General features: G+C 36.8%; 1 protein-coding gene across 4 annotated transcripts; it reads right to left on the bottom strand.

Moving 5' to 3' along the window:
• Positions 1-2,105: 2,105 nt before the first annotated feature.
• Positions 2,106-13,202, bottom strand: CBX3 (chromobox 3). Of its 4 annotated transcripts, none has more exons than XM_063303791.1 (6): positions 13,085-13,202; positions 11,524-11,574; positions 7,522-7,664; positions 5,890-6,055; positions 5,166-5,260; positions 2,106-3,856 (listed from the first exon to the last, which is right to left on the bottom strand). In XM_063303791.1, exons 2-6 carry the CDS (start codon positions 11,545-11,547, stop codon positions 3,730-3,732), a joined length of 555 nt encoding a protein of 184 aa, XP_063159861.1. In that variant the 5' UTR covers positions 11,548-11,574; positions 13,085-13,202; the 3' UTR covers positions 2,106-3,729. The 4 variants fall into 4 exon arrangements, with proteins under 4 accessions (XP_063159861.1, XP_063159863.1, XP_063159862.1 ...); XM_063303793.1 differs by lacking the exon at positions 13,085-13,202 and adding an exon at positions 12,512-13,059; XM_063303792.1 differs by lacking the exon at positions 13,085-13,202 and adding an exon at positions 12,441-12,471.
• Between the last annotated feature and the right edge of the window lie 13 nt (positions 13,203-13,215).

Raw genomic sequence — 13,215 nt, 5'->3', positions numbered from 1 at the left:
CATTTGTTAAAAAAACAAAGCAGAAAGTAGGACCATGTGGGCAATTCTCACACCACTGAAATGGGCAAAGTGGGCTTTTCCTATGTTTTGGGACCAGTACTGTTTAACTTGCATGTAAATTACTTCAAGTTAGGACTAAACAGTAAGGTGGCTGCATACATACATACCCATCATGCTATTCATTTTCAAGGTAAGCATTATGCAAAGCGTAGAAGCCTAAGAAATACAGGTAGGGCTCAATTAGTGTGGTTAATGAATCCCACAAAATGGCCACATTATTCAAATTCACATTATTCAGTGGTATTTCTATAGAAAATATGTAATTGGTTCCTGCTTGATGGAAATAAGCTATTAAGTTTTAAACATAAAATTTTATATGAATATTAATGAAATATTACAGTAAAGGATAAAAAGAATATACTTTAAATTTATGGTTAACTAAGTCACGGAGTAGTTATAGAAAGCAAAATAAAAACAAAAAAAATTCTACTGTAGATTCAGGCATTCCAACATCTCGTCCTATTTTAGTGTTGCTATGACCACATTCATGTATTTCAATTACATCAAATTTTTGCTCTAATGTAATGAGCTTTTTAAAACTTGTACTGTTTTCCTCACAGAATCTTCCTTTTGTCCATTGTGCACGAAGATTAGCAGCGTCGAAAACCCCAACTGCAACTTTGCATGTGCTAGCCTCAACTGCAGATGTGCTAGCCTCACATTAACTGAATTTTGGGTATCAATTTACAATTACACTAAATTAAATATTGCGTTATTCGAACTTGCACTAATCATGACCAATCTGTAGCAAGGCAAAGAAATTAAAATCATAACATTTTAATATAAAACGTAGTTTATGCTAATACCATTCACTTACTCTCCATATATTGCTATACTTGCAAACCATCCTCACTTCCATACATCCATACACTGCTTGATATACTGCCTTGTTTAAACTTTTCATTGCTTTTTCAAGATCTCATCAGCCTACAACTTTCTAGGGCTTCCCCTTCTGCTTGACAGTTCACTCTTCCTTCATATATTTGCTTTGTGATTTGATCCTAATTCATTCTTTCTACATGATCAAATCACCTCATGTACTGATTTCATACTGATCACTTTTTTTTTATTCAATCAACATCCAACACTGATTAAATTTTTCTGTTCTTGGTTATATATTTATTCAATTTTCTTACCCATAATTGAGACACTCTCAGTGGGTTATAATCTCAATAATAAAATGTCCACAGTATAAATAATAATTTTACATAACAGTAATTGAAGCATAGAAAAAATAGAAAATCCACCAATCAAAAAGCAGTAAAAATAGAAGGCAACATCATACAACTCAACCCCCCCCTTAAAGAATTAATTTTTTTCCCCAGAAGCTCATAAGGTTGGTCAGAGTTGAGATGGTCAATGCCAAGCCATGTAGGGCACTTAAAGTTAAAACCAGTACTTTGAATTGCATATGGAATAGAAAGCCAGCGCAGTGCCAGAGTCGCTGTTGTAATATGCTCATGTTTAGTGTGTACCCACCAATGACCAAGAGATTGCATTCTGGACTAACTGAAACTTCCATGTGGTCTTCAAAGGCAGCCCTTTGTAGAGTGTGTTGCAGTAGTCCAACCAAGTGGCGAACTCACGTGCCATTTCATTTGAGGTGACTATATACAGCGCATTAGCTTTAGGAGCTATCCAGGCTCTGCTCAGGGGTTACAACAGCAATTGGGACTGGAATTTCTGTTGCTAAGTGATGCGGTCATAAAATGTGATGTTGGAAATCACGATCACGTGACTGCAGCTCACTGCAACATTGCAATCCTGAGCCAGGCACTAAACGCCCAAATTGCAATCATGTGACGGCGGGGATGCTGCAGTGGCTGCAACTTCATGGACCAGCAGTAAGTCCCCCCCATTCAGCATCATCCTAACTTTGAACGGTCACTGAACAAGTGGTTGTAACCGGAGAACTACCTGTAGGCTCATCTGCATAAAAACATACATTTTTATACAACTTCAAGAAAAACGTAAGCAGAGAGAAATACAAACACTGAACAAAATAGAAGAAATCAGCAAATTATAGAAAAATTGAAGGGAACCTCAAGTGTCAGGAAATAGGTTTATTGAAAGGCAGTAAACTCATTTCACGTTTAGAACTCTGATTCTTTCAGGGTGGTGCCGTATTTATTCTTATAGTAATTTTCAGAAGTGAGAGAAATTGTTATTACCGTTTAATGAGAGAAGTTGATACTTTTTTTTTTTAATAAAAAGTGATTATGGTGAGCTTCAAGAATCCATTCTATTTACCCAGCATATGCATGGAATCACTGACTCAACTATAATAGAAAAGGCTAACCTGACAATTAAGTAATACATGACAAGAGTTCTTATTGCTCACCCACACAGAATATAACCAAAGTCAAATGAATCCATAAACTGACCCAAAAATACCAGAGGTGAGTGATAACTTGTTGACAAATCTGTTCCACAGAGTGGACTATATGGCCGTTTGTCTGAAGAGCTTCAAGAGGTATCGCTAGTGCAATCAGTACATACAGCAAAAATTTAAAGGCAGTTGCCTCAATACTTTTTATAGGCACATTAAAAAACTTGTGTATGAAAAAATGCTAGTTATTTGCATGCACTTGTGTTTAAAAATTAATCATGCATACAGTAACCCTATTTGAATGATCGAATTGTGACTTAACAATTGACCATTATGATATGCATGTGTTCTATATTCCAACACAGAGTCCTCTTTGCTGCAGTTTTGCAGTTCCACTCAATTTTGCTAGCTATATAAATCTATCAGACAATCAATTAAAATAACTTTATGTGAAGTACATATCGGGCATTAGTGGTAATAGTTGCTAAACAAGCCAGGACTATGGCATCAATAAATTATTAACTTGTGAAGCATTAGATTACAGGGTTTAAGGATATTAAGTCAGGATTTGATTGCTCAACCATATACTTTGAGTACTATAAAGGTGATAATCAAGTCTGGATACTAGTCTTTTAAAAACTGAAAAAAATTCAGTATACCACAGGAGTGTTTTATGTTCATTTTTCTCTTGTTTTGCATTCTGGGAGCAATTTCTCATTTCTTATTTTGCACATCTGTGGGAGAAACTGCATTTCATTTAACTGTCTAGTTATAGCAGTTCTTTGGGGAAAAAAACTCTGCCTCTATCCATTAGTGGATGTTATCCATACCAAAATAGCCTTCGAAACCTCTTAGCTTCCTGCAGTTTGGCAAAGAAAGCACAAGAATATAAAACTATTTTATTGATAGCTGTTCACCAGTATGTACAATAAAGTAAGTAATATACAGTGTGCACTTCCAAATTACTACGAAGTTTTCACCTGGTCCCCTTAGAACCAATTTGCCACAAATACTAAAAAGAATGGTTTTACAGACTAAATGGCAGAAAAGATGCATGCACGTTTGTTGTATAGAGAGCTACAAAACACTTGAGAATCTGAACAAATTGCCATTAAGGATCACTATTAACTATCAAGTTTTATAAAACACTTCGTCTAATATGCAGGAAGCAGTATCAAATGCTTTCCTGTAATAAACAAAGTGAATAGCACAAACCTTCTGCTTTCCTCTTTATGCAAAACACATTACCTTAAAAATAACCAAACTGGTAAGTTTTCCACATCTGTTAAGTCAAAATCATACATATATAAAAAAGGGGAGGAGGGAGAGAACGCAAACAATTATTGTGCTTCATCCTCTGGGCAAGAATGCCAAGTTAATCGTTCTTCGTAAAAAGCAATTACAATCTGAGGACATTTCACATTAGCTTCTTTGGCTAATACCAGGTCAGCTTCATCTGAGTCTTTCCTGTTTTAAGAGAGAATGTCCAATTAATATATTGAAAACTATTTCTAAAGTCATTTGGAGACACACCATGGCTCACATAACCATTTTGTGGCCTGCTACTGACCTTTACAATCGTTCTCCTTTAGCCTTGAGAGCATTAGCAGCACTTATGAGTCATCTGTAATCCACTATTATTCCTAAACTTTGGTGGTCTTATTAACACTTTATTTTAACTAAGCATATGTATAAATTCCAGATGGACCAGGTATCATAAGGCAGAGTAATACAATTTGGAACAGCTCTTCATTTCTTTAGGTAGATTAATTGAAACTTGTTCTATTCATGGCTGAACTGCCATGAAGTTAAAATCCACACTTGTTTCTCTGGAGTGCTAATCTTAAAACATGACTACTAGCATCTTTGAGAGTACTGCACACAGCTTAAGCCTCTGCATGTCTATCCCAAAGTTATCTATGTGGTTGTTAAAAGTTGACACCAACTTGATAGGCCATATCAATCAATCAAAACACCATTAACATGCTAGGGCTCTTTTTCAGGCAAGTGGATTTGAATTTATAAGGGTTATTCATGCTTCAAAAGAGGTGCTTTGAAATGCACAGCAGCCCCTATGAAGTATCTGTTTTTGAACAATTAAAAGCAGCTATGTCTTTTTCTCAGTTTACACCAACTGTACAATCTAAAAAAAGACAGCTGCTTCAATGATTTCAATTTCTACATATTTCAAAGCATCTCCTTTGATGGAATTCCCAGCCCTTATATTCAGTTATTAGGAGAATTAAGGAAGTTTTAAGAATTCCTAATCCAATCATTCAAAATTTGTTAGCGCGTGAGAAACATGGGTGGTAGCTAATTTTGAATAAATTCTGCAATCAATAGGACTGAAATTTTGATTTATGAATACAGCTACCAATTTTAAAGCTCTAATGAGAATTAATCACCACAAAGTCAGTGGCACATGTTCCGAAAAAATCTGGAGAGAAACTAGGCTGCTGTTGTGTACATTTAAGTTCTTTTGTGGCAAATTACACAATACACAAGAGCAAAATAGTTTTAATAATTCTGGACAGATACAGTAATATTACAGGTCAGATAGTTTACATGCAATAAAATAAAGTTATAAAATGTTTTGTTATTTCTTAAATAGTATGGTATAATTATCAACACTAAAAAAAAAAAAAAGGAAAACCAACCTTACAATATCCCTTAAACATTATTGGCTTGTTTATAGCAACAGAAAATACTATTTTTTATTCAGTTTAATTGAAGCCACACTGTAATCCACTACTGACATTGCCAGGCTACTACTTACCATTTCATAAGAAACATAAGTTCCCCACTGCTATCTGTGGCTCCAATTATTCGTTCAGGATCAAGACCTCGTGCAAATCCCCTGGGTTTATCAACCTGTTGGAGTAAATATTTCGAGAGAATTTTAAATACTTCCATTATCTTCTGATTATGGAAAAAATCAGCATATGGTCTATCAATACAGTCAGAATAGTATAAATCAGGGCTGGCCTGTAGACCATGTGCATTTCTCAGAGGTCACTTGCAGTCTGCTGCAGATCCTGCCCCGTCTCAGGCATCCTGTCAACCAGCGTTCTCTTATTCTCATCCCCCAGTGAAGGAGTTCAGTATTACCATTTCCCCCACCACCCAAGGAATAAAATCTCCTGCTTTCAAATTCTTTCCTGAGAAATTTCTTAGGAATGGAGTGACAGTGACCTCCTTAAACAATAACAAAGTTAACTTCAGAAGCAGGGTTGCTGAAGAAGAAACTGAGAGTGTGCAGGGATCTGGCATATGCATACAAAATAAATAAAATAAAAATAAATATGTAAAAAGGGATTAAATTTGAATGTGAAGTAGGTTATAAGTGCATTATCCCTGTGCCATGTGCGTGCTGGGAGTGACCCATGAAAATTGAGCCCTTAACCAGGGGGTAACAGATGCCTGTTCCTGGTGTACATGGTCCTCCCTTGCTTTCTTTCTATTCAGACCTGAATGCAAGTTTAATGTTTTCATTAACTTACAGAATCCCTCTTTTTCTTTGATTTGCTGTCCTCAGATTCACTATCTGAAAGGGATTTTCTTTTGGTACCTTCTGTTTTTTCTTTACCAGCTTTCTGAGAATTCAGAAAAGCTTCTATTAGCTCTGGACAATCCAAATTTTCTTCAGGCTCCCATGTATTATCAGCACTAAAAAAAGTTGGTAAAAAAACAAAAACAAAAAAATAGAAACCTGTATCAGGGCTAAACTTGAAGATCAACAAGCCATAGTTGCACATGAAATCCAGATTAATTGCTCAGTTCCTAGAGCAACACATTTGTCAAGAGTCTTTTTTTTTTATAGCCCATTTCTTGTAGACTAGTTGCTATAGTACCTAAACCAAGTTAAAACGCTGCTGGGTAATTATTTCAGTCGATATGTAGCAACCATACTATAGAATGTTACATGCAGTTCCCAGTTGTTGATTTTGCAGTCAACTATTACTGCTATAACTTGACAAATGCAGTCTTCCAAATTCTGAACACTGCCCCCCCACATGGCAATATAATCTCTAAAGCAAGCATAGCCTGTGGAAAAAAATTAATTTTACCTAGAAATCCAGGAAAAAATTATGTAATAATTTTTGCAACAAATTTGATAAATAAATAAATAAAAGGCATGGCCTATATTAATGATGTAATTAACGGTATGGCGTTCAGTTAATCTAAAAACATAAATTGAGGCCCCTGGTTACCGAAATGTTGCTCACCCCTGCTACTAACTGAACTATGCAACGTCATAATATGAGATGCAGCCTGTAGAAGTACACATAAAGTAGCAACCTGAGAGCATTTTAAAAAATCGGTGAGTGGAAAACTGTATTATTATTAAGCATTCAACACTTGCTTTTTTTGCCTGAAATTTATTTATTTATTATTCACATTTCTATCACCGCCCATCTCCCCCTAAAAGGAGAAATGCTATATTATATAGCCACCCAATCCCACAAACATCTTACAACCAACAGAGAAGGAAAAAGTTGGTCAATTCTTAGTTTTTAAAGACTCTCCTGACAAACTGAGTAAATTAAGCACTGTAAACGAGCATTATACTTTGACAGCATGAACTCTTAATTTCCAGATTAGTCTGGATCAATATTGGTATTTTGAGTATTAACATGCTTAACAATTTGTCTTTTTTCCTACAGCTGAAGAATATGCCTGGACAAAATATTAAAGCTTTAACTGTATACACTTGAAAATAAATCCATTGAACAAAATGGTGCTGACTGCTTAGCAAACATGTTTAGGATTGCACTGTACAAGGCATACCTCCAGCAGCATTGTTCATGGCCTATACAGCTACAGCACAATCCAGCGAGAAATGCAGCACTTATCACAACCTTACCAAAGTTAAGCAGGGAAGCCAGTTTTATACTGAAAATATTTTTTATTAGGTCAAGCGTAGTCCAGATACTTTGGACAATAACCCATCATCCCTGCCCATTTTCCATACATAATAGATCTGAATCCAAATGTTCTACAGGATATGAACTTGACTTTTCCTGAAATTGGTTGTAGTAGTCTGTTATTTTCACAGCATATCTGAATGGAACTGTTCAACTTAACACTGGTATTGAAAGCATTTGAGAAAAAAATTGTATGAAGTTCCTTACTCAGTAAATCCCTTCCATTTTAAGAAGTACTCCACCTTGCCATTAACTACACGTCGGTCCAGGACTTTTTCCACAACGAATTCTTCAGGTTCTGCTTCTTCAACTTTTTTGCCTTTGCCATTCTGTTTCTTCCCCATTTTATGCTATAAAACAAAATCATTTGCACACATACATCTTAACAGCTATACTGAACCTTTATTTCAGCCAGGAAGAAAGTTTCATACTCTCTTCATTAAGACCTAGATTTATTTTAAATGAGAGCTTTTGAGGTCTGTGCATTTCTTATCCCTCTCTTATTCCAGTGGCCTAAATATTTTATTCAGAATTACTGTTAGCTATTCCTTTTTTATGGATTAACATTAAAAAACCTTGCATAATAGAAAGCAAGCCAAACAAATTGTGGGTAAGTTCTAGAAAGAGAGAAGCTTCCTGAGTTTTCTGTATACATAAGGAAACACAGCTTGCAATGTTAATAGCAATCAACAGTTAAAAGCAGTTTTGAGGCTTTCAGATGCTATGTATGAAACATTTATCTTATTATTATATACATGCATCATTTCAACTTTCATTAAACATACAAGAAGATACATGTGCAAGAGCAGTTAACATAATTTGACTGAAACTTCACTGACACAAATGCCCTTTGTATCAGTAATGTTAACTCTAATGGAACTTAGTCAAGCTCAAGAAGTTTACAAGGAGATTGAATATGGCTTTAAATTAAACTCCATAGAAAAGCACTTAGCAGCCAATTATTATTCAGATAGCAAGTTATTACATCCACATCATCCTCAAAGCATTCCAACTTCAATAAACACAATTCAGTAAGATGTTATTTTCTGTAATTTATCTATGTGTTGGCTTGAAATCAGTTTATTATTGTAATGTTAGAAGTGTTGCAGTTCTGTTAGAAGCAAATGCAGAGCATGGACACAATTTTGGATGCATTCCATAAAGGGTAATTCAAAATAGGTAATACAGTGACGGCATAGTCCATACTAATCCTCACAGTTATAATAATTGTGGGAAAACCAGATTAAGTGAAACAATGTCAAGGTCTCCCAATTTCAAGTTTTGTGAATCTCAATATAGGGCCATAATCTTTTCTTTAGAGCAGTGTTCTTATGCCACCTTTTGAAAATGAGGAGTATCAAAACAGTCTGAAAGCAGTGTGATAGTTTCTTTGGATTCTGAGGAACTTTATTAAAGGCTAGTATTAAATATCCCACTCACAAAATAGTAGCAAAACTATATATAAATGAGTGATCAACATTTCCAAAAAATGTAAATAACAAAAAAGGTTGTTGTTTTTAATAGGAAGGAATTATTATTTTGGGAAAATTAGAATATATTCTTTATCCAAGTTACTTTGCTGTTTTTTTAATAGAAATATTATCTGTCCTACATGGGATCCAATTTTATACCTGTTCACTGGGACATTGTTTAGGACAGTTTATTTTCAGTTTAGCACAGTCAGGATTGCAATCTCAAAAATATATTTTTTAGTACTAGGCATCACAGAAGTTTGAAGTGAGGTGAAAAGATTAAATACAAAGAAAGGGCCAGTGAGGCTGGATACTGGCTTACAGTACCCAGAAAAACTGGCTGACCATTAAAAGACAACCAGAAATTCACAATCAATAAAAATCTTGATATCCTCTTTTCACAAAATGGCAGCACCCAATGGCAGAAATCCCTTTGGGATGTTATTATTGGGTATGTTTATAGTCTGCATAAAAGTGATCATTCTCTATCATTCACATGAAATCTACATACCATATAGACTAAATAAGCAACATCTTGCCTTAAAATTGAGAAACACTAAAGGTCAGACTACTAGTTCATTTCAATGATCTACTTAAAATCTTGGGAATATAGCACAATTTTTTTTTTAAAGGTTAAAAATACAAATACACATACATGGCATTTTACTGTATGTTCCCCCACCCCTCTATACACAACTACATTCCCACCCCAAAACCAGTTATTTTCTGGCCATATTTTAGAATTCAGATTTATCTATAAATTATAGTTAGCTGCATATTCATGTCAAACCTAGCAAGTTACACCAGTATGTCAAACTGACATACAGTATTTGCACCCTTGGCAGAGTTTTAGATGCAACATTACTGCTGCCTTTTCTAGACCAACACAATGTAACTCAACTGTTTATTTCTATTCTTCATACAAAAATACTATTCTCTTTCCATATTTCCACTCAGTTGATACCTAGTTAAAATACACGATTACTAATAAAACTACACTGTCTTCTAACCTATATATAAAAGTACAAGGTGCAGGTCATAGGACTTTGTGGAAAATACCTACTGGTACCTGAATAAAAATATTTTTCTCCTATAAACAGCATTTTTACAGGTACTAGTTCAGGTGTTCCAAAATTATTGGCCAAAGCATGTCTTTCTAAGAAAGTAGGTGCAGGGTGTGCCTTAAACAAATAAGCTATGTTCAACTCATCCTTTCTTCTACATCTGAAGCAGCTTTTCTCTACAAATAGCAATATTATACTAAGGACACTAATAAGGATATAACTGTATTCTATTAGGATGGGTTCTCAAATGTTGACCAGACTTGTTAACCAAGGAATGACTATGGTGGACTCTGCTCTGTCTTTTTAGTGCAACCCTACCCCCCCCCCCTTTAACAAAACAATCCAATCTATGAAGAACTAAGTTTCACTGTTTTTAATGAGGCCTTTCCACAGACAACTGCAGTCCTATTCATGCTTACCTGGGACTAAAGCCCTTCAAATCAAAGGAAATTCATCCTGGAGTAGATTCTAAGACTGAGCTAAGAGACCTTGCCCACTGATTCTCATCATCAGTAATGCTCACTGATCTAATACATTATCTAGAACAGGGTTTCTCAACCAGGGTTCTATGGAACCCTAGGGTTCTGCGAGAGGTCACTAGGGGTTCCCTAGATCACAGTTTATTTAAAAAATTATTTCAAATTCAGGCAACTTCACATTAAAGAGGTAAGTTTCAATCTTTTAGTTTAAGAACACTGTTAATACATACATACAGTCCTATATATGAAACAAATATAATTTTGTAACTTCTAGCTTATATTTGAGCCTGAATGTGCAAGGGTTCCAAGGCCTGAAAAATATTTCAAGGGTTCCTCCAGGGTCAAAAAGTTCAGAAAGGCTGATCTAGAACATTCCAAGTTCTACCTCTTAGAAAAGGTGCTAGAAAAGGCAGTCTCAGGAAATGTGCTAGACAATGTATTTTTGAAACCCAGCTAAACTGCAGGGACCCCATTCCTCCCATCCCATATCTCATAAAAATTTTTTGAAACAATTTATTTTAATCAAGAATTTTTACATTAACTTGTGTCAGTTTTGCATCTGTTCCTCTAAATTTATATATATTTATAAATGATGTATAAATTTATATCATTACACTATATTTACATATAGTGTAATGATTTACACATCTCAGCAAGTGGCAATGCCTGGCTGACCTTGTCTGGGCTCAGAAATTAAGCAGAGTCAGGCCTTATTAATACTTGGATGGGAAAACTTCCTGGGCTGTAGGCTAGACTGGGAAGTCAAAAAATTATCCAAGAAGGCACCAGGGGCAAACCACTTCTGTTGCCAAAAAACTGCATGGACATTCCACTAAGTCACCAGTAGAACTTGAGTTGGAGATTTTACCTAAGATTTACACAATTGTTGACTTTTCAATATAAGAGAAATAGATTAAGTATATAGTCACATTACTGGGAAGGCTATTCCCCCTCCAACAAACTTGGATTATTCCCTTACCCATGCAGAGGTGAACTGACTGCATAACATAGCAAGTTTGTTGGAGCCAGAGTATGTATATTTTTGAGATGCCTTATTTTCAGGTTGGGTATTTTAATATAATAATGCTGGGGAGAAGAGATGTGGATGTATCTTTTTGCATAGAGATGCCAACAATAAATCTGAAGAAATATGGTGGTAAAATCCTTACATATTTTAGATGGTCATGAACTTACCAATGTAGATTTATTGGTGGCCATTTTTATTGAAGACTTGCTGAGCTTTTACTAGAAAAATGCATGACAAAAGGAACGTTGCATTATATGACGGAAGGCATCTCAATACAATTATGGTCCTTTTTCTATCCAGGAGATTACACACATGCACAGACACATATATATATATTTGTCATTAACAAAGGCTGAACTTCAGTCTCCATCATGCTAGGCATTATTGGGAGTTTGTAAGGCATACCTTGGCTTCTCACTGCCATGTATATCATACATTCTAATCTAACACTTAAGTTTATAGGAAAACCTTATTTTCAAAACCTTAAGACAACATGCTACAATAAAATATATTTGCAAGAGTAAGATACAAGATTATATAACACTGAATTTATTTCAATGTATGTACCAGAAGTAACCACTCAAAAGGATTTCAGAATTACAGCTGCATAAGCTACAGATACTACTATGCATCATAAATATGGTAACCACAATGTAACTTTAACTTAATTCATAAGTATTGGACGTCTGCAGCGCGGCTGTGCGAGTCTTCCTCGAACCTCTCTACGGGTTAAAATTCGGAACGATTTATTTGCAAACCTATAAAGAATATCAGCCATGAGACTCAGCAACGGAAAGAAAAACCAAGATCCCACAAAGCCCGACATTTCACAGCCGTTTTAGGTCACTGCAATTGTGCATCGTGATTCCATTTAGAATAAATGGCGCGAGATCAACTAAGGCCTGGCGCAAAAAAAAACAGACTAAAGTGCGCCTTAAGCACGAGGTACGCGAGCGAGGGCTGGTGGGTGGGAAGGAAGTGATCCCGGATGAGAATCCCCTAAGCAAGAGCGCAGAATGTTGGATCAGAAGAGATGAAAAATGCCAGACCGCTCCGGTCGTTTAGGATGACTCCCTGCCATTACCCCACTTCGACGAGCTCCGAAAGACACCCCATGTCTTGCCCCACCACGTCTGCAAGCACAAGAGCAGCCACTCGAAATCCTAAACCCTCAGCGGTTAGTCTTTTTTAGAAATTAAGTCCACGTCTCCAACTCCTGCTTTGCCCGCGGCCTGGGCCTGTTCCTCGACTACTTATTGCAGATACCCAGGGGCCTTGGGAGAGAAAAGGTCTACGGTCACCAGGGACGATGCCTCTTTGGGTTCAGAGGTGTTTGCACTTCAGTGGTAAAAATACGCGGGTTGCCAATCTCGGGGCTCGACCGATCGTTACCGCTCCGTCCCGCTTGTAAGGAAAGAGGCGAACGCGGGGAGGCCAGCCGAGAAGTCCAAAGGCCGCTCTGGGAAACCCCGCGGCCTCTTTTCAAGCTTGTCAATCCGCCAAGGAAAGGGAGCCGCGAGGGGGAAAATGGAGGAGAGCAAAACGAGGCCACGCCTGAGCATTTCTCAGGAGTTACATAAAATGTAAGCTGAGCATGGCACAGACAGACACACACACACACACACAGAGGTTCCCCACCAGTTCTCTCCTACGCTATTTATCACCGAATTAAAAAAGAGCTGAAGGAGCGAGAGAGGGAAAAGGAGAGAGCGAGAGAAAGATACGGACTTCAATGGTGCCCAACGGCTCCGCTCCCCGTAGTCTCCTGGCTCCCGGCGCGCTCTGAAGCAGCAGCGACATCTGAGGGGGCGGGGGAAAGAAGGAAGGGAGGGGGCAGTGGAGGCAGCCCCGCCCGGCGC

Source organism: Candoia aspera, chromosome 4 (assembly GCF_035149785.1).
Source record: "Candoia aspera isolate rCanAsp1 chromosome 4, rCanAsp1.hap2, whole genome shotgun sequence".
Lineage (NCBI taxonomy): Eukaryota > Metazoa > Chordata > Lepidosauria > Squamata > Boidae > Candoia > Candoia aspera.
This window is presented reverse-complemented; position numbering and strand designations above follow the sequence as displayed.